This window comes from Heteronotia binoei, chromosome 4 (genome assembly GCF_032191835.1).
Source record: "Heteronotia binoei isolate CCM8104 ecotype False Entrance Well chromosome 4, APGP_CSIRO_Hbin_v1, whole genome shotgun sequence".
Lineage (NCBI taxonomy): Eukaryota > Metazoa > Chordata > Lepidosauria > Squamata > Gekkonidae > Heteronotia > Heteronotia binoei.
Window position 1 is genome coordinate 30,175,372 of NC_083226.1, and position 23,488 is coordinate 30,198,859.

Sequence of the window (23,488 nt, forward strand, 5' to 3'; positions counted from 1 at the left end):
TTTGGAATTTTCCCTTTTATTCTTATCGTATTCAACAATTTTTGCAATTTTGGTACTATCTCATCTTTAAGAGTTTTATAAAATTTAGTTGTGTATCCATCCGGCCCGGGAGCCTTGCCTATTTTCATTACATTTATTGCTGCTTCAATTTCAATTTTTTCTAATGGGTCATTCAAAATCTTTTTCATATACTCAGTCAGGGGTGCTATCTTAATATTTCGTTGATACTCTTCCATTTTTTCTTTTTTGATACCTTTAAATAAATTTGCATAATATTTAAAAAATTCTCTTTTAATTCCTTCTTGATCCACTATCTCTTTTCGATTTGCCACAATTTTGTTAATGATTTTATTTTCTTTCTTTTTCTTCAGTTGCCAGGCTAAATACTTCCCAGGTTTGTTCGCACCTTCAAACGATTTCTGTTGCATTCTAGTTCTTTATTCAACAAATGTCTTACTTGGGATTGTAGTATTGTAATTTCCCTTATTAATTTCTTTTTCCCTGGTCTTTTTCTTAGTTCCCCTTCTTTTTTCTTTATTTCATTTTGTATATCTAACATCTGCTTTTCTTTGGCCCTCTTATCTTTATTATACAATGTGATTAATAGTCCTCTCATTACTGCTTTATAAGTATCCCAAACCGTCTGGAATTCTATATCATCGGTGTCACTTATTTGAAAGAACACTGAAGTTTCCTTTTCTAGAAAGGTCACAATATCTTTATCTTGTAGCAAGTCATTTATTCTCCATCTTCTTGTTTTCTTTTGCAATTTTGTAATCCAACATATTGGGTTATGATCTGCACAAACCTTTGGTAGAATCTCCACTTTTCTAGTTACGAGGCCCAAGCTTTTAGAGCCCCATAACATATCTATTCTGGAAAAAGAATTATGTCTTGCTGAAAAGAAAGTATAGTCTCTTACTTCAGGACTAAATTTTCTCCAAATATCTTCCAAGCTTTCTTGTTTAACCAACTCAAAAAATGATTTTGGCAGTCTTCCTTCTTTATCATTCCTCTTTTGGCCCAATCTATCTATATTATTTTGTATTGTTCCATTAAAATCACCCATCATCAGGATCTGGTCATATGACATTTCATCTAACTGTCGATTAATGTCTTTTTAAAAAGTATCTTTTGCTCCATTGGGCGCATATAATCCTAATAACAGCGTTTTCTTTGCATCCATTATCACTTCCACTGCTATATATCTTCCATCTTTATCTTTAAATATCAATTTTGGTTCTAATTGTTCTTTAATATAAAAGACCACACCCCTTTTCTTTTGATCCGCCAATGAGAAAAATTCCAATCCCAATTGTTTATTCCACAAAAATTTATAATCCTTTTGTTGTATATGAACTTCCTGTAAACAAATTATATTACATTTTTGCTTTTTAATCCAATGAAATGTTGCTTTTCGTTTTTGTGGTGAATTTAGTCCATTTATGTTCCAGGATAATAACTTGTACTCCGTTATGATGCAGAGTCTTTATTCTCTTCAAAAAAACTTTACATCTCTTGCTCATTCCTTATTGTAACCCTTCTTCCACGTTGTTCAAAGCCCAAACCCTCGGGTAGTATCCATCTGTATCTCGTGCCCTCTGCACGCAGCTTCTCTGTTAATCTCTTGTATTTCTTCCTGTCGTTTATCACTTGTCTTGGCAGCTCTTTCATTATTTTGACTCTACTCCCTTCTACTGTCAGGGCTTTTTGAAAACTTTTATTTAGAATTTTCCCTGCCATATCCTTGGACCTTAGTCTTATAAACTATATCTCTTGGTAGGCCTTTGTCTTTTGCATATGATGAATCTATAGACACTGTCCAGCATGTTTCTAAATTTTTCAGAATCTTCCTCTAAATAGTCAGCAATTATTTTCACCATATAATCCATTAAATCAATTCCCTCCCCTTCAGGTATTCCTCTCAGACACACTTGAGTTTCCATTAATCTGCAGTCATGAATTGTTACCTTCTCTTGAAGTTTTAATAAGGTGGAAGCATGTATATCAACTTTCTCTTCCACCTCCTTGACCCTGTTTTTAACCATACCCAGTTCATCTTTAAAATCTTCAACTTCTTTTTTAAGATCTCCAGTATCCTTGCTGTTTAAAATAAGACTAATTTTGTCTTTCTCCTACCTTCCTGTGCTGAGATATTGATTTTTAACAGTTTTTGGCAATTTTCCCTCTTTCAAAATGGCGATCGTACTTTCTCTATGGTTAAAAATCCCTAGCAAAGACCTTCTTCTTGCTTTTCTCTCCTTCAACTTTTACTTCCTGGTTCACGTTCTCCAACTATTGCGGTCTTTGAAATTGTTGACTGCCAGTACACCTTCAGCTTTTACTTCCTGGATCACTGAGCTCAGCTCTCGTTCTCCAAATATCGCAGTCTTTGGATACTTGTTATGTTGATTGCAAGTACAGAGCCGTAACGCAGAAGCCTATGTCACTGACCACAGGTATTCAAAACAATTTTCTTCTTTCCCAAATTCTATCAATGCCTTTAATTTAACAAAGTCCAAATTTCAAAGTTTCTCCTCCTCCCCTCACTTTCGTTCTTGTTCAGGTTTTCCCACCTTCTACTGTTATTTAGATTAGCTTAGAAATGTCCTGGAGTGAGAGATAATGATCAAAGTACCTTAGCGACTATGTTTTTTAAACTTCGGTCTTCCTGGTCTTTCAGATACTTATCGGTCTCAAAAGAGAGTGAGATCCAAACATGCTTATGCCAATTGAATGGCTCTTAATCCTTTGTAGATGCTGGACGACGCTCCTTTTCCTTGCCAGATCTTCAAAGCCTCAGAAAAATCCCCTCCGGAATCAATCATTAGCTGAGATCAACGGCTCAAAGTATTTTTGACGTCATCCTGGGCAAAACTCTAACTGAGAAATGCAGGCAGAGAACCCAATAAGGCTCTTTACTACCCTGAACAAAGGATTAAGTTTTCCCCTTATTCAGGAGACGACAGCTATGTTGGAAACTCACCCCGGAAGCTCCAACCCCCACCTCCCACTTTACACATACTTAGAGGTACGCAGCTTAAATTGTCAGAACTTTCGAAAACTAACACTAAAATCCAAATAAAGCTTTCCAGGGAGTAAGATCCATTGAATGGGCTTCAGAATAGTTCAAGTAGTTGCAAAATGCTAATTTTGGAGCAAAACTCCCAAGTAAGTGTGTATAAGAACAATAAAGTTATAGGAATATTGAACAACTGGCTGCATTTTGCTGTGGTTAACTTCTGATTATTGGATATAAGAAAGTCCAGCTTTTCGTCCTCCAAACCTAGCAAAAGTTTTTATTTCATATTTCTCCATTTTATCATATTAGAAGAAATCTGGATGATGGGGGACAACTTTTTAAAAAAATAATATGCCAGTGTTTTGACTTACACGTTTCTATTACATTTATGATTTGCAACATTTTATCCTTAGTTGATTAAACCACAAGTGATCTCACACTAGGTAAACTGGCTGGAAGTGGTGTGGAAGAAGTCTACTTAATTTTATCAGGAAGAAAACCACATAAGAAAAAAAGAGAAGCCATGTTGGATCAAGCCAATGGCCCATCCAAGTCCAACATTCTGTCACACAGGAGTCAAAACCCACCAGTGGCGCCAGAAGCCCTCCCATCATGGCCCCACAAACATCAAGGATACAGAGCATCTCTGCCCTAGACATAGTGCTCCATAACCTTGTGGCTAACATCCACTGATGGACCTCTGCTCTATGTATTTATCCAATCTCATCTTGAAGTACGCTTGTGGCTGCCACCGCTTCCTGCAGCAGTGAATTCCATGTGTTGATTACTCTTTGGGTGAAGAAGTACTTCCTTTTATCTGTTCTAAACCTACTGATATCAATTTCATTGAGTGCCTACATGTTCTTGTATTGTGAGAAGGGAGAAAAGTACTCCTTTCTCTACCTTATTTATCCCATGCATAATTCTGTAGACCTCTATTATGTCACCCTCCAAGCTAAAGAGTGCTAATCTCTTTAATCTTTCTTCATAGAGAAAGTGTCCCATTCCCTTAATTATTTTAGTTGCCTTTTTTGCATCTTTTCCAGTGCTATCTCTTTTTTGAGCTGTGGTGACCACAACTATACACAGTATTCCAAATGAGGCCACACCATCAACCAATACAGGGCCGTTATGGTTAGGGTTTAGCAATAGATTGCATTTTTGGTCAAGATATCCACAAGTTCACATTTGAGTTCTTCCAGAACTCTTGGATGTATACCACCTGGGCCTGATGATTGTCAGTTTTTAATTTGTCCATCAGTCATAGGACCTTTCTCATCACCTCAATCTGACTCAGATTTTTTCGACACCCCTCCCAAAACTGGTGGTTCTAGAGTGGGTAAACACCTCCTATCTTCAACAGTGAAGACAGAGGAAAACAAAGCATTCAGCTTCTCTGCCATTTCCCTATAATCCTTTAGTAATCCTTTTACCCCTTGGTCATCCAAAGGTCCCACTGCTTCCCTGGCTGGTTTCCTGCTACTAATGTATTTGAAGAAATGTTTTATTGTTTGTCTTTATGTTTTTTGCAAAACCATCATCAGTTTCACTCTAGGTCCTCTTCTGGAAATCAAAAACAGATGTAGATTTAAACATTTTTATCCAGTCTTTCAATTATTTAACTTTCAGTGTGGTTTATAACACTAACAACACAGCAATCAATCCAATTACAATAAAAACCCAATCATGGGATAACAGATCCTACATTTCCAGGCACCTGTACTATTGTCATCCTATTTTCTATTGCTGATGGGATGAGAATTTAGAAATAATCTTTTCAGCAAGGCCTGCCCTTTCCCAAACAAAAAAAATTAGGCTTGTTCAAGTAGATTTAATCACTAGATTTATACTGACTGTTAGCCAGGGTACAAACCATATATTATTCATAAGACATGTTCATATTTATTTACAAACCATGGTTTAGATACCAATATTAATTTAAAGTTCCTCATGGATTGAATTCTGGAGGCATAACCATGTCAGTCTGTTACAGCCATAAACAAGGAGCACACAAAAAAGTCGTGCAGCATTTTTAAGACCAAAATTTATTTTGGCTGAAGCTCTTGTGGACCAGAGCCACACTTGGTGGGTCTGGTAAATCAAGTTATTTTGTTGACAACCCAGTGTACAGGTTGGCAGTGTTACATTTTCCATGTTTTATTTACCTCCGCCCCACCTGACTTGAGTCGCTATGGTGACAAAACTTAGGTGCCCAAGCCAAACGTTGCTCTTACACAAGCAAAGTGAGGCTAAGACACACTTGACATTTCTTATTTCCTGGCTGGGCTTGAAGTGGAGAAACAATTGCTGAATCCTCACTGAATCAGCTCAGAGAATGCTTTCTGACTATTCTAGCTACATACCAGGGTAAGAACATAAAACTTGAACTCTCAGAACACTGGAAGTAGTAAAGAATATATTTCTATAGTTAAATGGGATGGTGATGAGGAAATTATGGGGTTCCTGAAATCCTGACATTGAAATCCATGAGGGTCTGGTTATCACCAATCTAAAAATGTCTGTTTCCACTTAAAACCAAGTCTGAATATGGACCAAAAATAAACCAGCAAAAAAATGCCAGAGGCTCAGAATAAAAAAGGTAGTTAAATAAGTAATATGTACAGTTATATTTCCAGTAATTAGTTTTAAACCAGACTTGGTGGGAATACAGAAAATTTACTCCGGTATGTACTAAGGAAAATGGGTTTGAGACTATGGGAATCTTAAAGTAAAGGGAGTCCCTTGTGCAAGCACCAGTCGTTTCCAACTCTGGAGTGACATCACATCACAACATTTTCACAGCAGACTTTTTTACGGAGTGGTTTGCCATTGCCTTCCCCAGTCATCTACACTTTACCCCAGCAAGCTGGGTACTCGTTTTACCACTCTTGAAAGGATGGAAGGCTAAGTCAACCTTGAGCTGGCTACCTGAACCCAGCTTCCGCCAGGATCAAACTCAGGTCGCGAGCAGAGCTTGGACTGCAATACTGCAGCTTACCACTCTGCACCACGTGGCCCCCAATGGGAACCTTATGCAACAATAAATGGGTTTGTCTTTAAAGTGCTGCAGAATCCTTCTTTTGCTTTTCCTGCAACAAGATGATAGTTCCCCTACCCCTACTAGAATGTGCAATCAGTTAGTAAACTATAACATTTTGCCAAGTAGAAGGGGAAATACAGCACTCTTCTACCCCCCTGGATTTCTGATCACGTGAAGTATGCTAAAATTCACCTTAATGCCTGGCAGGCTTTTATAGACAACTGGCTTACCTTGTGGGTATCAAATGGTATTCTGGATTCACAATGTGGTTTGACAACTTGTGAGTTTGACAATATCAGGGCTCCTTCTCATGTTACCCCTGTGGCATACAGACAGTTCAGTGCAGCTTCGTCTTGTGTGGGCTCCTCCAGTGTAGCCCAGGGCTTCTGAAGTAACCACAGATTTCCAGCTGCAGCTTGTATGCAACAAGTTAAGCTATTTCAGAGGTCCCACAATCCCAACTCAAAATATGTTGTGCTTTGCACAGGATGACACACTTGCGTAGTTTCCCCTGCTGCTGTTGATGTCTTGCAATGGCATCTCCACATGGCAGCTTTCCCCACATTTTCCCTGCCCCAGTCCTCTATTTGCGTCTGCCATCATCCCCATCAAGTGACGTCACAATGTAAACGGGACCATGGAGGAGAGACTAAGCCACAACAGAAAGAAAACTCTCCATGTAAAACGCAATTTAAACTTGTTGTGAATAATAAGTATCAGAATACAAAACAAATAATATCAGTACGTATCACCAAGTTAAAACCTCATATGTTACTCAATGCTCCTACTGTCCTTATGTGGCTGAAAGCCACTAAATAACATTCAGTCCAGTGTGGACCACTTTGGACTACCTACTTTTACACTGGACTGAATGTTATTTAGTGGCTTTCAGCCAATGGTAGCTCTCCAGATGTTTTTTGCCTACAACTCCCATCAGCCGCAGCCAGCACAGCCGTTGGCCACCCCTGACTTACCTCATTACCCCAACATAATCAAGGATTGTTAGCTGAAAAATGAAATGGGCTTAATGGTTGCCTCAACAGCCTAGCTTATCAGTTATCCAGAAGGAGTTTAAAACAAATTTCTAAACAGCTGCTTGGCATGTGGCAGGTAAGAGTCACTCAAGGCTGTTGCCCAGGAAAATATTGGGAAGAATGTTTCTCTCTCCTGTCTCTTTGTTATCAATGTGCCATAGAGCACTAACATAGATTTGGGAAGGAGGGAAGACCTATGGTTTGGGTGGCTATGAGTTTTTGCAAACATCTTGATTCAAACATTAGGTATAATTATACAAAACCACAAAAGTTAGAAATGCTTAGCATTTGTAATGCTCTTCTGTAACCTAGGGCTGCCAGTCTCTAGGTGGAGCTTGGAGATTTCCTGCTTTTACAACTGATCTCCAGCTGGCAGAAATCAACTCTCCTGGAGAAAATGGCTGCTTTGAAGGGTAGACTTTATGGCATTGGACCATGCTGAGGCCCAGGCTTTTTTTTTGCAGAAAAAGCCCAGCAGGAACTCTTTTGCATATTAGGCCACACCCCCTGATGGCACCATTGTTTTACACTAGTTCTTGTAGAAAAAAGCCAGCAGGAGCTCATTTTCGTATTAGGCCACAAGCCCTGATGCCAAGCCAGCCAGAAACAGAACAGGATAAAGAAAAGATGGGAACACTGCACTGAAAAACTTTACAGAAGAGATGAAAGGATGACAGATTTCTTCCCAAAAGAAATTTTAAAGAACCACCTATAGTTTTAGAAAGTGAAGGAAAAGCTGTATTGAGAGCAACTGGGAAAAATAAATCATGAGTACAAGGGATATCTATAGAGCTATTCCAAACCACATAAACAGAATCCATCGGAATCTTAAGAAAAAATATCTCAACGAATATGGAAAATGAAATAATGGCCCACAAACTGAAACGGTCAGTTTACATTCCAGTTTCAAAAAAGGAGATATCAAAGGCTGCAAAACTATAGGGCCACTGTATTAATTTCTAATGTGAGTAAACTAATGCTCAAAATGTTACAACAAATACTGTTATATAGGAAAGAGAAATGTTAGATGTTCAAGCTGGATTCACAAAAGGAAGCACTATAGATCACATTGCAAATATACGTTGGTTACTGGAGCACACAAGAAAATTCAAAAGGAAATTGGTTTGTGTTTCATAGATTATAGCAAGGCTTTTGTTTAGTGTGGGCCATGTGAAGCTATGGATGATTTTAAAAGAAAGGGGTGCCTCTGATTGTTTTGACATTCAGCTTATACTTTGGACAAAAGACTACTGTTAGGACAGAATATGGAGAAACAGTGGTTTCGAATTGGCAAAGGTGTCAGACAAGGATGTATTTTGTCTCCCTATCTGTTCACCCTGTATGCAGAACATATCATAAGGAAAACTAGATTAGATTTAGTTAAAGGTGAAGTGAAAATTAGTGGAAGGGACATTAACAATTTGAGATAAGCGGATGACAACTGCCAACACTTATTGGCAGAAAATAATGAAGACTTATAATGACTACTGATGAAGGTTAAAATAGAGAGTGCCAAAGTAGAATTACAGCTGAACATCAAAAAAGACCAAAGTAATGACTAAGGAAGAATTACACAACTTTAAGGTTGATGATGAAGAAATTGAAACTGATTTTCTGTTCGTTGACTCCATCATCAACCAAAAGGGAGACTACAAACAAGAAATCAGAAGGAGATTGAGACTGGGAAGGGCAGCCATTAAGGAGCTAGAAAGATTCATAAGTGTAAGGATGTGCCACTAGCAATCAAAATCAAGTCAATTCATGCCACAGTATTCCCCACTACTATGTATGGATATGAAAGTTGGACAATGAAGAAAGCTGACAGGAAGACAGTTGATTTCTGTGGTATATTTATTGTATGCATATATGTATGTAGTGGAACATTCTGGTCCTCCCCCTAATATCTGTGTGATTTAGTATGGTCCTATTGGGTGTTCTTGTTTCATTTTCCAGTTTTGTATGTTAGCGGAAGCTGTTGGAGTTGTCTCCTTACAAATAAACGGCTGATGTTTTGAGCCAGCTTGTGTCTGCTGAATGGACCTGAGAATGGGTGCCTGAGTACCCTGACCTGGGAACCCATACCCAAATATGAACATGACATTTCAAAAGAGGAGAGCATTACAGTTACTGTGGGCTACTAAAAACAAATCAATGGGTTCTAGATTAAATCAAGCCTGAACTCTCCCTAGAAACTAAAATGACTCAACTAAGGCTATGGTACTTTGGTCATATTAGAAGAAAGTAAGAGTCATTGGAAAAGACAGTAACACTAGGAAAAGTTGAAGGCAGAAGGAAAAGAGGAAGACCCAACATGAGATGGATTGAATGCCCTCAGTTTTCTAGGCCTGAGCCAGGTTGATAATGATAGATTTTAGAGGACATTAATTCATAGGGTTGGTGTGAGTCAGAAGCGACTTGACAGTACTTAGCACTCACAATGTGAAATTGCCACGTTATCATCATTCCCTATTTCAGATGGTCTTTCACAGTTTTCACAAGGCCATACTGTCTTGTTTTTCTCTTATCAGATATACAGGTTTCATCCCAAAACTCCAAAATGTAGTTGGAGAAACCTATGGCAATGCTACCCGAAAACTGCTTTTCCATCAGGCCAAATTGCTACAATTAAGCCATAGTGCATTCAACCGACCAGGGCACAGGTATCGTCCTAGCAGGCCATTCAGATGGCCAGATAAGTATCACTACGGTCAGTTGAGTCTAAAAGATGGAAATGCCGCATGTGGTAAGTGGTATGCTAATTACCTGATTCAGCGACTTTCAGAACAAGAATCAATATACTTTCAGATATGATCTAAGAGTGGAACTACACATGACAATCAATTTAAAAATGCTGTGAGAAATTCTATTCCTGTTTCAGGTTCTCCCATTCTTCCCCTTAGTGCATAGGATTACTTATCCTATTCACTAGTCAGGAAGTTTATGAAAGTATGCAGACAGTATAATGGATCCTTCAGGAATAAGGGAGACAACTCCATTTTCTGGTATAATGTAGACAGTAAATTACTTTACATGTACACATAGCAGAGTGATTCTAAAAAGACAGTAGGACTTGAGAAAAATGTTATCAAGGTTCATGGCAGAAATTCACCAAAACTGGAGCATCTATTGAGGTAATCAGTTTTAATGTTTTATATAATTAAAGTGAAAGTTTATAGCCGCCCTGAGCCATTCGTGGGAAGGGCGGGATATAAATCCCAAATAAATAAATAAATAAATAAATATCACTACATCAAATGTTGTGCACATTTCAAAAATCATTTCTGTTTGTATAAAAAAATCTGGCCAGAATCCCTTTACGTATACAATTTTGCAAGGACTTTTCACCAGCATGTCAGCACAAAGTGTAATTGCTGCTATTATTGTTATTGGAGTTGTTAATTGCCCTATTCCAGCATGCGCCAGGCTCTGGGTTATGTACGATGAGGCATAAGCCATAGAGCAGATATACAAAAACATTTAAATGTGAGTATAATATAATTAGTATAAAAAACCAATTTAAAATAGATTCAATAGATTCAAGATGGCGTCCCAAAAATTTACAACTGGAATGCTGGTCACTTCCTGGGCAGCGAGAGAGGGGATACAGTTCAGGGGGGGGGGGGCGGGTTGGGGTGTGTGTGAAAAAATGGGTGCCAGCCATGTTAGGAAACCATCACTATCCCTAACCAAAAGCCCGGTGGAACACGATACTGGAAATACAAATGTTTTAAAAACAGGTTTCAGTAACAGAAATAGTCAGATTTGGTTTATGAAACAGCAGTTCCTTAGAGATTAAAACAGAATCAGAGACCAAATCCTGTCTTCTCTACTCCTTCAATTCCTGCATATATTCTAGAAATATGTGAACAAACATCAGGAACATCAACAATCAGTATTGCAACCTTGTTTCTTTTCCATCCCACATTTCCACCCCTCCCCAAAACCTTTCCCAGTCCTCTATGCTATCTAGGGTTGTCAACCTCCAGGTGGGGCCTGGACATCTTCCCTGCTTTTACAGCTGATGTCCAGACGTCAGAGATCAGTTCCTCTGGGGGAAATAGTTGCTTTGGAAGGTGGGCTATATGGCATTGTACCATGCTGAGGTCCCTCCCCTTCCCTAACCCCACCTTATCTAGGCTCCACCCCCCAAATATCCAGATGTTTCCCAACCCACAGCTGGCAACCCTATTAAGACATCAGAGTCTACATATATTGTTTGCATTGGTGGTCAATAAAACACCTGCACAGTTTATGCAGTCTTGAAAGTACTGCAATGCTTGGGGGAGTGGGGAGAAGCAAGGATAATGGGGCAAAGGTGGGAACAACAGGTATTAGTGTCTGAAATGGAATTTGCAGGCACTTTCTTCATTTTGCTTCTGAACCACAGGCCTTTCTTCCAGTCAACCAGCTGCACAAACAGCACACACATTGTGCATGCATATATGCACGAGATAGATGAAGAAGCAAGGATCAAGTTTTCAGAACTTTTAGCTGTAAGCCCTAATCAGTTTGAAGTGTTACTAGCCCACTCTAGTTCACAATACTGGCTTATTATAAATTCCTGCATCTGCTTTACAAGGACCCAGTGGTGTTCAAAGGAAAGGAAAATAGCATGGTAGTGCCTGATCTCATCAGATCTTAAAAGCTAAGCAGGGTCAGTACTTTAATGAGAAACCATGAAGGAGGGATCTGGCAGAGGAAACCAATAGCAAACCGCCTCTGCTTCTTACTTGCTCCGAAAGCCTCTTTGTTGGGGCCACCATAAGTTGGTTGCAAATTGACAGCACTTATGTGCATAGAGATGTCCAAAAGTCTTCTCTCCATCTTGAATTGATAGAGAAGGATCTTACCTGGCAAAAGAAGGGACCCTTTCTGCCCATGAAAAAGGCTACACCAAGAATCATGAGATCCATGTTGACAAAAGCTATATAGGATGAGGACAGTGACAAGGAAGGGAATCAGTAAGATTAAACAGGAAATTTGGTAGGATCCAGTGCATTAGCAGAAAGTCAGTGAACAGCCATAACAAAGACATAGGATTGCTGGCTCCGGGTTGGGAAATACCTGGAGATATTGGGGTGAATGGAGTCTGAGGAAGGCAAAGTTTGGGGAGAGGAAGAAGAAGATCATTTATACCCCACCCTTCTTTCTGAATCAGAGTCTCAGAGCGGCTTACAATCTCCTTCCCCCACAACAGACACCCTGTGAGGTGGGTGGGGCTGAGAGAGCTCTCACAGAAGCTGCCTTTTCAAGAACAATTCCTATGAGAGCTATGGCTAACCCAAGGCCATTCCAGCAGGTGCAAGTGGAGGAGTGGGGAATCAAACCCAGTTTCGCAGATGAGAGTCCACACACTTAACCACTATACCAAACTGGCTCTGATCACCTGGAGATCAGTTAGAATTTTGAGGGATTTCCAGCCACCATGTGGAGGTTGGCATCCTTACAAGAACACCTTATGGTGGTTCATTTTCACATTTAGTTGGAAGAAAGGGAAAGGATCACAATGTGTACATCCTCATGTCCTCAGTAATGAACATGCACAAATAACATTCCTAAAGATATGAAAAACAGCTTGACACAAATAGGAAACCTCATATTAAATTACAGTCAGAATGAAGCAGATGAAAGAGGACGTTAAAAAAAAAGTCAATCCTCAGAGCTACCTGTCTCTTGAGATTACAACCAAGCATGAAATTGTGACATTAAGCCTTATTATCTAAGATTAAAGCGACATCTTCTTGATTTCAAATGCATGCTTAGTTTCTGTTTCCATAACTGCAGCAAGCCCTGTCTGTGTTGATTTTCCAGAGTACCTGCCCACGAGTACTAAGAGATCTGGCTTTGCTCGAAGGCTAATCTATGATGGTGCTCCTCAAACCACTTCTGCTATTCAGTCAATAGAAAAGGTCAAGGCGGACCTAAAGCCACCACCAAAACCACGTGGAACAAGCCAGCGCAGCCTAACTAAGCCAACTAAGGTACGCAGGCTCCAAGAACCATTATGGCTTCCAGGTTATCCAGAATGTATTTAACAGTTGCATAGCTTTGCTCAGGCCTGTAGCCACCCGGGGGGGGGGGGGGCTCTGGGGGCACTGCTCCTGACTTCTGGGCAGGGCCCCCTGACTTCCTCCGGAGGCACAGCCTGCCTTCCCTGCTTTTTTTTGCCAGAAGAAAGCTTATGAGAAGCGGCAAGCCCCGCAGTGGATGGGAAAGTGAACCCCTGACTTTTTAAAAAGCACCCCAACTTTTAAAATCCTGGCTACGCCCCAGGCTTTGTTGTTACTGCCCAGCTTAATGTTCTTAAGTTTTTTTTTTTTAAAATTCAGAGATCCTCTGATATTAGTCAATACAGCTAGTATGCTAAATCAATCAAGCACTTCCAGCTAGAGGAAGAGGGATGTGGGAGAGCACACCAACAAGCTGTGCACGTGCCCAGTTGGAGTTTAATTACCACTTGTCATGACATCTGAACACAGCCCAAGAGTTATCTACAGATAACCAAGAACTGAGACACATCAGAAAGATTCTTTTTTGTTTTCTACCCCAAAATGCAAACGTAGGTTGTGTGTGCAAGTGAGCTAGTAGAAATACTTATGAACTAGCAATATTTGTGCTCTTTTTATCTGCAACAAAAAAGTACTGAGGTTTAATTTTTAAAAACTGAACATGTTTCACAGATCATCTTTAGGGAAATTTATACAGTAGTTAAATGGACACATTCTATATTTCCTTTGTGTAATCATAGCTTCCATGACTAAGGACACATCTCCTCTCTGTCTTCTGAGAAAGAAATATAAATCTATGTCATTGAGAAGTGTGTTGGCCTATTTTTTTTAACTAAACTTTGTCTTTTAAGGGTTTGCTTTTAGTATGTTTTGCCTGATTTTGTTGTGGCCCTCTTTTTTTGTTTGCAAGACTGTCCTATTATAAACTTCTTCAAAAAAAAAATAGCATAGTGTTTTGCAGAGTACTTATAATTATGATAGTTACAATTGTGATTATGATTAATATTTAGCATTGGTATAGTATTTCATAGGGTTGCCAAGTCCAATTCAAGAAATATCTGGGGACTTTGGGGGTGGAGCCAGGAGACATTGGGGCAGAGCCAGGAGCAAGGGTGTGACGAGCATAATTGAACTCCAAGGGAGTTCTGGCCATCACATTTAAAGGGACAGCACACCTTTTTAAATGCCTTCCTTCCATAGGAAAGAATGAAGGCTAGGGGCACCTTCTTTTGGGGATCATAGAATTGGACCCCCTTGTCCAATCATTTTGAAACTTGGGGGGTATTTGGGGGAGAGGCACTAGATGCTATACTGAAAATTTGGTGCCTCTACTTAAAAAAAAACAGCCCCCCACAGCCCCCGATATACCCTATGAGAATCGATCTCCAAATAGGGAATAATGAAATGCCCAGCAGACATTTCTCTCCCCCTCTCCCCGTTTCTGGCGACTCTGAAGCTAGGGATTGGTATCTATACTCATGAGTTCTTCAAAGTAACACAGACACACCATCCCAAGAGGAAGCCTTTCCAATCAGAGACTGAAGCCTCCAGAGGTGGAAAGGCACATGGTGGCTGTGGGGCCGGAGCCTGGGAAAGTGGGAGAGCCCCGGCTGGGACCTGGGAATTGGCAAGCTTAGTATTTTATGTATGTAAAGCACTTCATTTATATTTACTGTTTTCTGTTTTGGGATTTTTTTGGGGAGGGGGTTGTGTGTACATGCATCCTTGGAACTTCTGGTGACCCCTTCTGGGGCATAGAGGATGTTCAGAGAAGTGGCTTGTGACAGCCTGCCTCTGCCTCCCACTCCTGGTATTCCAAAGGAGGTTTCCCTTTCAAATACTTCTAGGGCCCCCCATGCTTAGTTTCTGAGATCAGTAGTAGACCTGGGGCTACTTCCTTTCCGGGCTTGCCTGGGCTATCCAGGTCAGGACTAAATTGTACTGATTTCGATCAATGTGTAAGGTAGCGAAGAAATCAGGGGTTCCCAACACGGTGGCCATGGGCACCATGGCACCTACCAAATGTTTCTAGAAAATAGTATAGGCTTTTGATTGGCCATTGAAGACCTGATTAGCTGTGCAGATTCAAGTAACATTGTTTCAGTGCCATCTGCCACTACAGTGTTAGAATCATAGAATTGGAAGTGACCTCCAGGATCATCTAGTCCAACCTCCTGCACAATGCAGGAAACTCACAGATACCTCCCTCTAAATTCACAGGATCTTCATTGCTGCCAGATGGCCATCCAGCCTCTATTTAAAAACCTCCAAGGAAGGAGAGCCCACCACCTCCCGAAGGAGTCTGTTCCACTGAGGAACTGCTCTAACGGTCAGGAAGTTCCTCCTAATGTTGAGGCGGAAACTCTTTTGATTTAATTTCATCCCATTAGTTCTGGTCCTACCTTCTGGGGCTACGGAAAACAATTCCACACAATTCATCCAGCATCCTGTTTATGTCTTCTAATGTATTTGCAACTCCTCCCAATTTAGTATCATCTGCAAACTTAATAAGCATTCCCTCTATTCCTTCATCCAAATCATTTATAAAGATATTGAACAAAACAGGTCCCAGAACAGATCCTTGAGGGACTCCACTTGTCACTCCTCTCCATGAGGATGAGAAACCATTCAAAGCACTCTTTGGGTGCGATCTGTCAACTAGTTGCAGATCCACCTAACGGTAACAGGATCCAAACCACATTTTACCAACTTGTCAACAAGGATAGTGTGTGGAACCTTATCAGAAGTCTTACTGAAATCAAGATAAACGATGTCTACAGCATTCCTCCGATACAGCAAGGTAGTCACTTTCTCAAAAAAAGAGATCAGGTTAGTCTGACATGACTTGTTCTTGAGAAACCCATGCTGGCTCTTAGTATCCACAGCCATCCTTTCTAAACGTTCCAGGACTGACTGTTAGATGATTTGTTCTAAAAGTTTTCCAGGGATAGATGTCAAGCTGACGGGTCAGTAGTTACCTGGATCCTCCTTTTTCCCCTTTTTGAAGATGGAGACAACATTTGCCCACCTCCAGTCTTCCGGCACCTCTCCTGTTCTCCAAGAATTCTCAAAAATACCATCCAGAGGTTCAGAAATTACATCCGCAAGCTCTTTTAGAACCCTTAGATGCAGTTTTATCTCTTGTTTCTCTTTCCAGTGTGTTTTTTAGAATTACTCCTCTTGTGCCCTGCACTTGGACTTCTTCTAGGATCCCCAGATGAGGGCAGGGGAACTCCTGGTTTGGAGGCCCTTCCCCTCGCTTCAGGATTATCAGAAAGCAGGGGAGGGGGAGGGAGGAAATGTCTTCTCAGCACTCCGTTATACCCTATGGAGACTGATTACCATAGGGTATAATGGAGAATTGATGTGTTTATCTGGGGCTCGGGGGGGTATTTTTTTAGGTAGAGACACCAAATTTTCAGCATACCATCTGGTTCCTCTCCTCCAAATACCCCCAAGTTTCAAAGTGATTGGGCCAGAGGGTCAAATTCTATGTGCCCTAAAAGAAGTGCCCCATCCTTCATTATTTCCAAATGGAGGGAAGGAATTTAAAAGGCATGTGCTCCCTTTAAATGTGAGTTCAGTTGTGCTTGTCACACCCTTACTCCTGGCTCCACCCCCAAAGTCCCCAGATATTTCTTGAGTTGGACCTGGCAACCCTAGCTTCTTCTGTGTGTGGCTCTGATTCCTACTGCATCCATTTTGTGGTTGTTTCCACCACCCAATGTCAGAATTCTAAAGGTGCCCACAAGGTCAAAAAGGGATAATAGGAGAGTACCTGGGATTATGAGAGAGTGGCTTACCAAAGGCCACTTCTTAGTGAGTTAATGGCAAAGTTGAGATTTAAGCCAAGAACTTTGTGACTCACAGCTCACTCAGACACAAAATTATATCAGATTAGAATCATAAAATCATAGAATCAGAGTTGGAAGGAACCTCCAGGGTCATCTAGTCCAACCCCCGCACAATGCAGGAAACTCACAAACACTTCCCCCTAAATTCACAGGATCTTCATTGCTGTCAGATGGCGATCTAGCCTCTGTTTAAAAACCTCCAAGAAAGGAGAACCCACCACCTCCCAAGGAAGCCTGTTCCACTGAGGAATCGCTCTAACAGTCAGGAAGTTCTTCCTAATGTTGAGCCGGAAACGCTTTTGATTTAATTTCAACCCATTGTTCTTGAGAAAACCATGCTGGCTCTTAGTAATCACATTCATTCTTTCTAAATGTTCCAGGACCGACTGATTGATGATTTGTTCTAAAACTTTTCCAGGTATAGACGTCACGTTGACGGGTCAGGTCAGTTAGGTCCTGATCTAGGTAACCCAGGCTAGCCTGATCTCAAAAGCTAAGTGGGATTGACCTTGGTCAATATTTGAATGGGTCACCACCAAGAAATACACAGAGGCAGGCAATGGCAAACCACCTTTTAATGTCTCTTGCCTTGAAAACACCACCAGGAGTCACCATAAATCAGCTGCAATGTAATGGCAAAAAGGGGGGGGGGAATGAGGGGAGAGAGGCATGGGTACTTGCAGATACTCTGGTACAAGTCAGACAAACAAGTCAGACAGACAAACTTTTTCAGTTGTGAGTATTTAAGCAGGGAGGTTAAAGCAGGGGCTCATGGACAAGGAAGATCTGAAAGAGGTAAGCAGGGTGATAACACACATAATTGTGAATCAAAGAGGATAATTTAAAAGAGCAGTAAACTTTTGAAGAGTTGAGGGTATGGTAGAAATAAAGGCAGGAAGGGCCGTTTAATCTGTTTATTCTCATTTCCGTCGTGGCAGAATCTTTCTTCTACAACACCTAGTTTGCCCCCATATAAGGGTGTCTCTAAGATCTTTGGTACTACCATCTCCAAAACAGAAAAAGTAGAAAAACCAGAAGAAATTCCATCTTTAGGGCCAAAGAAGATAGAGATGCTTCAAAAGCAACAAGGCAAACTGATCTATAGACCTGACTGCGGCCTCCTTCCGAATTATACTGGCTACGTTCCGGGTATGTATCGCAGGCTAAATTTGCTATTCCATCTGCTTTAATCCACCCATATTAAAAAACCTTAATCTATTTCCTAGAGAAGCTTAAAAGCCAAACAGGAAATAAAGTCTGTACTTGATTCAGGTCAATTCATTTGCCCTTTAATATCCCAGTTATAAGCCATTAGGTAAGGTGAAAAAGTTGCCCGATACAATTCAATAAGGATTGTATCCATATGCAGACAGGCAAAGGGAATCAAGGGCATTGCCTTCCATTTCACGAATGAGACTTCAGAAACTCAGTTGGTAAAAGCTGTTCCTTTTGTTTGTTTTCCTTTTTCATCACCCTGGATCACTTCTGCCCTCAACAATTTTCATGGCAAAAAAGGAAATATGTAGTATTAATGTTTCAGATATTAAAGATTTACCTCTTTACAACCCAGATGCTATGCAAACAATCATAACAAGGCTATACAGGGGACTGTAGGCTCCCTTGCTTCATTGCTGTCTCCCCAGGCACTTGATTTGATTAGTAATTTGAAACCAAGACTTCCAAGGCTTCAAATCCTTGGTAAAGGCAAACCCTGGTCAGTGCTAATCAGAACTGTGATCTGTGACCCCAGAATCCTTAATGAAGAAAAAGGACAACAAAAGCAAAGAAAATTCTTGCACAAAAGCAAAAAAAAAAAAAAAAATCTCATGGTTCAAGACTTCCAAGAAAACCAAGACTTCAAATCCTTGGTAAAGGCAAACCCTGGCCAGTGCTAATCAGAACTGAGATCTGTGACCCCAGAATCCTTAATGAAGAAAAAGGACAACAAAAGCAAAGAACATTCTTGCACAAAAGAAAAAAAAATATCTCATGATCCACTTCCAACCTTTTAACCATGCTAAATGAATCAGGAGCTTTGTGTCTGCCTCTGCACCATTCAGACTTTTATATCCTCGCTTCTCAATATGAAGAGATCAGTAGTAGGTGTGGGGCTTATAAACTCTCCAATCTGCCTCCCTCACCATGGACAGAAGGGGATGATTCCACCAGGCGATCATGCAAGAATAAACCTATGGACACCACTGAGCATCCCCAGAAGCAGATATGCCTTAAAATGGCATCAGCACACAAATGCTGGCAGAAAAGAACTTGTCTTATTTATTGGCCAGCAGGCATCAGAATGCCTTTATATGGAACAGCCACATTTGCAGTACCATATACACTTTTCGTTGCCCCCATTCAAAATATAATCATGGAACTAGAAAAGATGCATAAGGGGTTAACCCAAATGATCAAGGACTTTGAGCACTACAAAGAAAGTATTATTTGGAGCACTTTAGTTCAGGGAATAGATAGCTAAGTGGGTGTCATGTAGATAAGGTTTCTAAAATTATGCAAAATATGGGAAAAGTAGACACATAAAAGATTTTTTCTCTTCTCCATAATACCAAAGGCCAGAATTACCTGTGAACAACTGGCAGTAGATTCACAACAGACAAATGAAATAAATTGTTCACATGATACATAATTAGGCTATGGCACTTGCTGTGACATAGCCCAGATGACTTTAAAAGGGCCAGTGTGGTATAGCGGTTAGTGTGTCATACTAGAATCTGGGAGACTCAGGTATGAATCCATGGACTCTGCCATGGAAGCTCATGGAATGACCTTGGCCCAGTCACATATACACATAGCCTCACATATACACACAGCTGCAAGGATAAAGTGAAGGAAAGGATAATGATGTAAGCTGCTTTAGGTTCATACTGGGGGGAAAGGGGATATAAACGAAGTGAATAATTAAATCAGTTAAAGCTGGAAAAATGGAAGATCTCATTTCAACAGCAATTAGCCATACTGGCTAAACAGAACCTCTATATTCAGAGACAGCATTTCCCTGAACTCAGTCCTGGGGGCAACAATGGGGAAGAGGTTCTGTGCCCCCGCTTGTGAGCCTTCCACAGCATCTGATTGGCCATCGCAGGAAATAGATCTCAGTGTCCTCCAGGATCATTGTAGTTCTCTCACAATGATTTAGATGCTCTAAGGGTTTTCAAGGCAAGAGATGTTCACAGGTGGTTAGTCATTGCCTTCCTCTGCATAGGGACCCTGGATTTCCCTAGTGGTCTCTCCTCCAAATACTGGGGTTGCCAACTCTGGGTTGGGAAGTACTTGGAGATTTCAGGGTGGAGCCTGGGAGAGGTGGGGTATGGGGAGGGGCCTTATGGATATATAAAGCCATCGAGTCCACACTCCAAAATAGCCATTTTCTCCAGGGGAACTGATCTCTGGGGATCAGCTGCAATAGCAGGAGATCTCCAGGCAGCACCTGGAAGATGGCAACCCTACCTAATACTAACCAAGGCCCCCTTTACTTAGCTTCTGAGATTTGAAAAGATCGAGCTAGCCTGGGACATTCAGGTCAGAGCTCTAAGTTTACATTCTCTAAAGATATGCATACAGGTCAGGCGAGAAAATTAGAGAAGGGACTTTTTAAAATAGTTTTTAAAAAATGCTTCAGCAATAAAACAGCTTGGGTGTTATGTGCTAAACATCTTAGCTGTGACATTAGAAAGCAGTCTCAGCTCTGTTTATAAATCTGTACCTGTGCAAGGGTTGCCAACCAAACTTGATAGCTGACACTTCAAAGGAAAGTAAGCAAGAGGCCCACCTCAGCCACAGATGATGCTCTACTAGGTCGGGGAGGACAGCCTTTGCTTTAAACTGCTATATTGTGACAACTCTGAGACCGATAAACCCAAGTTAAACAAACAAAAATTCTACCAAGAAGTAAACAACAGAGCTTAAGGAGGCAAATAAAAGTTTGTAGTGCATCTCTGCCTAGGGCAGCAATGTCCAACCCTTTTGAACCTGTGGGCACATTTGGAATGCCAACATGACAGCAACAAAATGGCTGCCACAAGAGGCGGAGCCAGCCACAAAATGATTGCCACAGCTTTAACTTAAGGAACACAAGCTGCGGTAGCAGCTGCTGCCACATTTTTGTCTTAGCTCAGGAAGGATAACCCCAGAGAACACTAATTTATGCAGTAGCTCACAACTGTAATGCCAGTAGCTCACAGAGTAGAATTTTTGCTCACAAGATTCTGCAGTTTAGCAGGAATATTGCCTGTAATCCCCTCTCCCCTAAGAGCAGGATTTCAAGCTGCCAGTCTTCAGTTCTTACACTTGCAGAAACACTGTGATGGGTCCAACTCAACAGCTCTACCTCTGTTCATCACGCCTGAAGTATGAGAGCGGCAGCTTCAAAATGCATTTAATTCTGCAAAAAAGAGAGATTGTTTATCATGATGTTGATGCAATTTTCCCTTTCCCCTAGGAAAATGGCTAAGTATTTCACTGAGCATTAGGATTGCCTGCTCTGGGTTCAGAAATATCTGGAGATTTGAGGGTGGAGCCTGGGATTTAGGGAATGGAGGTACTTTGGCAGGGTAGGTGTAACACCATGCAGTCCAACTTCCAACGCACCCAGTTTCTCCAGAAGTAGAATAAATGTATTGAATAAACAGGTAATATACAAGTGATGTATGTAGTCCAAAGATCAGTAGTAATTCCGATTGAGCTCCAGCCCGCACATGGAGGTTGGCAACCCTAGTGAGTATATTCTCATCAGTGAGTTGAACCACACCAGGAATAGGCCCATGTAGCCTTCCTGTCTTTCCCTGGGGAGTGGGCAGGAGGACAACCAGAAGTCACACAGGCAGGACTCCAAGGGCTGGAAGCCAACCCCAAATTGAATACTGTCATGTACACAGTAACCAATAACTAGCATATTGGGCAGAATACCATGAAATACAGCAGTAGAGTGTACACACTGTGCTCACCTAGTATCTCTCCTTCTCCAGAAGCAGTATTTTTAATTGGGAACAAATGTCCAAACCTGTGTTCTACTGTAGTCTGTTTAGGATATCCAGGCAGTCCCTCTTCCATCTAGCAGGTAGAGATTCACCTTGGTAAGAGGGTTGCCAGGTCCCCCCTGGTTACTAGCGAGGGATGGAGGGTAGGGGTTGCCAGATCCAGATTGGGAAACTCCAGATTTGGGGGTGGAGCCTGCTGAAGGCGGGATCTGGGGAGGGAAGGGACCTCAGTGGGGTAAAATGCCATAGAGTCCACCCTCCAAAGCATCCATTTTTCTCCAGGGGAACTGATCTTAATAGTGTGGAGATGAGCTGTAATTTTGGGGGATCCCCAGGTGCCACCTGGAGGCTGGCATCCTTACTTGGTAATTAGCACAAGGCAAGCAAACCCCAAAGACAGTCAGCATCCCACCATTTGGGCCAGCTGTTATTTCCTTGCTTTTTGTTTTCCTATGCAGGTTTGAAAATGAAACATTTGAAGGTAATAATTTTTTTGGGGGGGGGGAGGTGGAGAATGAGCAGATTTTTAAAAATCTGTACAGCCAAATATATCTATCAGTGTTAACACACATGGATTCCTCTCCCCCTGAGAACTGCAGGCATGAGGTATTTTCTTAATAAATGTTTAATTTGCCCTGTTGATCCCATGACTCAATAACATGCCTTATTTGAAATGTTGTTTACTAAAAACAGAGAGAGAGGGAAAGAACTTTGAGACCTGGTCACCAAGAGTCCAGGTTTAACTTCTGCTGAGCAAAAGTATGACGTAAAGAAAACTTATCAGCTTGGTCGCCCCCTAAGATATTTTCTTCTTCAAAAACAGGACACAAGTTCTCCTTTGGGAAGACCTGGGGAGCCAGTACCAGGGGCTCCCTGAGAGCAGCAAAGCGTCAGCCTCTCATCTGGACTTCTCTCATGTAAGCATAGCAAATTAGGAGCCTTTGAAAAAGAGCACGCATTATGAAACTGCATGCACTAATTTGGCATCAGCGCAATTATTTAGTTTGGCATTCGCTTTGGATCTGAAACACTGAAGTCATTTTAACTCTCCCTATGCCTTTTGCAAGCACACCTGCATGCAAAGTGCTAGACAAGGAAGGTATATTCGTTTGCTGGAGCTGAACTGAAATTATGTTAAATGCGTCACAAACATTTTACAGTATTAAAAAATAATTGTACACTGGAGCAATTTTTTCAGCATTCCTGGCAGAAAATCCTCACCTGTTTGTCAGACGTGTAACTTGCTTGAAATGAACGTGGAACTTCATGGAACTTCACTTACATTGTCCTCTTTGGCTCTTCTCACTTGCCTATCGGCTTGGCTGTATACGGCTGTGACATCACCCTATTTGCTGTATGATCTTATTTGGGTAGGAGACAGTTCCAGGAATTAGGCTGCAACTGCAGCCAGGGGTGGAATGGGAAATGGCACCTAACAAGACAGGCACCTAACAAGACAGGAAATAAATATTCACAATATAGTTGAATAGTTGTCCTTTTATTATTTGGACCCTGAAAATGTAACCTGGAAGC

At 41.1% G+C, this 23,488-nt stretch overlaps 1 protein-coding gene across 1 annotated transcript; it reads left to right on the forward strand.

The window, feature by feature from the left end:
* Window positions 1–5,266: 5,266 nt before the first annotated feature.
* Window positions 5,267–23,010, forward strand: LOC132569932 (uncharacterized). The gene is made up of 5 exons (XM_060236371.1): window positions 5,267–5,389; window positions 9,625–9,839; window positions 12,908–13,077; window positions 17,897–18,107; window positions 22,779–23,010. Exons 1-5 carry the CDS (start codon window positions 5,358–5,360, stop codon window positions 22,874–22,876), a joined length of 726 nt encoding a protein of 241 aa, XP_060092354.1. The 5' UTR covers window positions 5,267–5,357; the 3' UTR covers window positions 22,877–23,010.
* The last annotated feature ends 478 nt before the right edge of the window (window positions 23,011–23,488 follow it).

Bases quoted from the DNA above. Each gene is read 5' to 3' on its own strand.
- LOC132569932 (XM_060236371.1), top strand. From the start codon at position 5,358: ATGCTTTCTGACTATTCTAGCTACATACCAGG. The intron at 5,390-9,624 runs GTAAGAACATAA...TTCTCTTATCAG, and splicing joins TATTCTAGCTACATACCAGG to ATATACAGGTTTCATCCCAA. The intron at 9,840-12,907 runs GTAAGTGGTATG...TTGATTTTCCAG, and splicing joins AGATGGAAATGCCGCATGTG to AGTACCTGCCCACGAGTACT.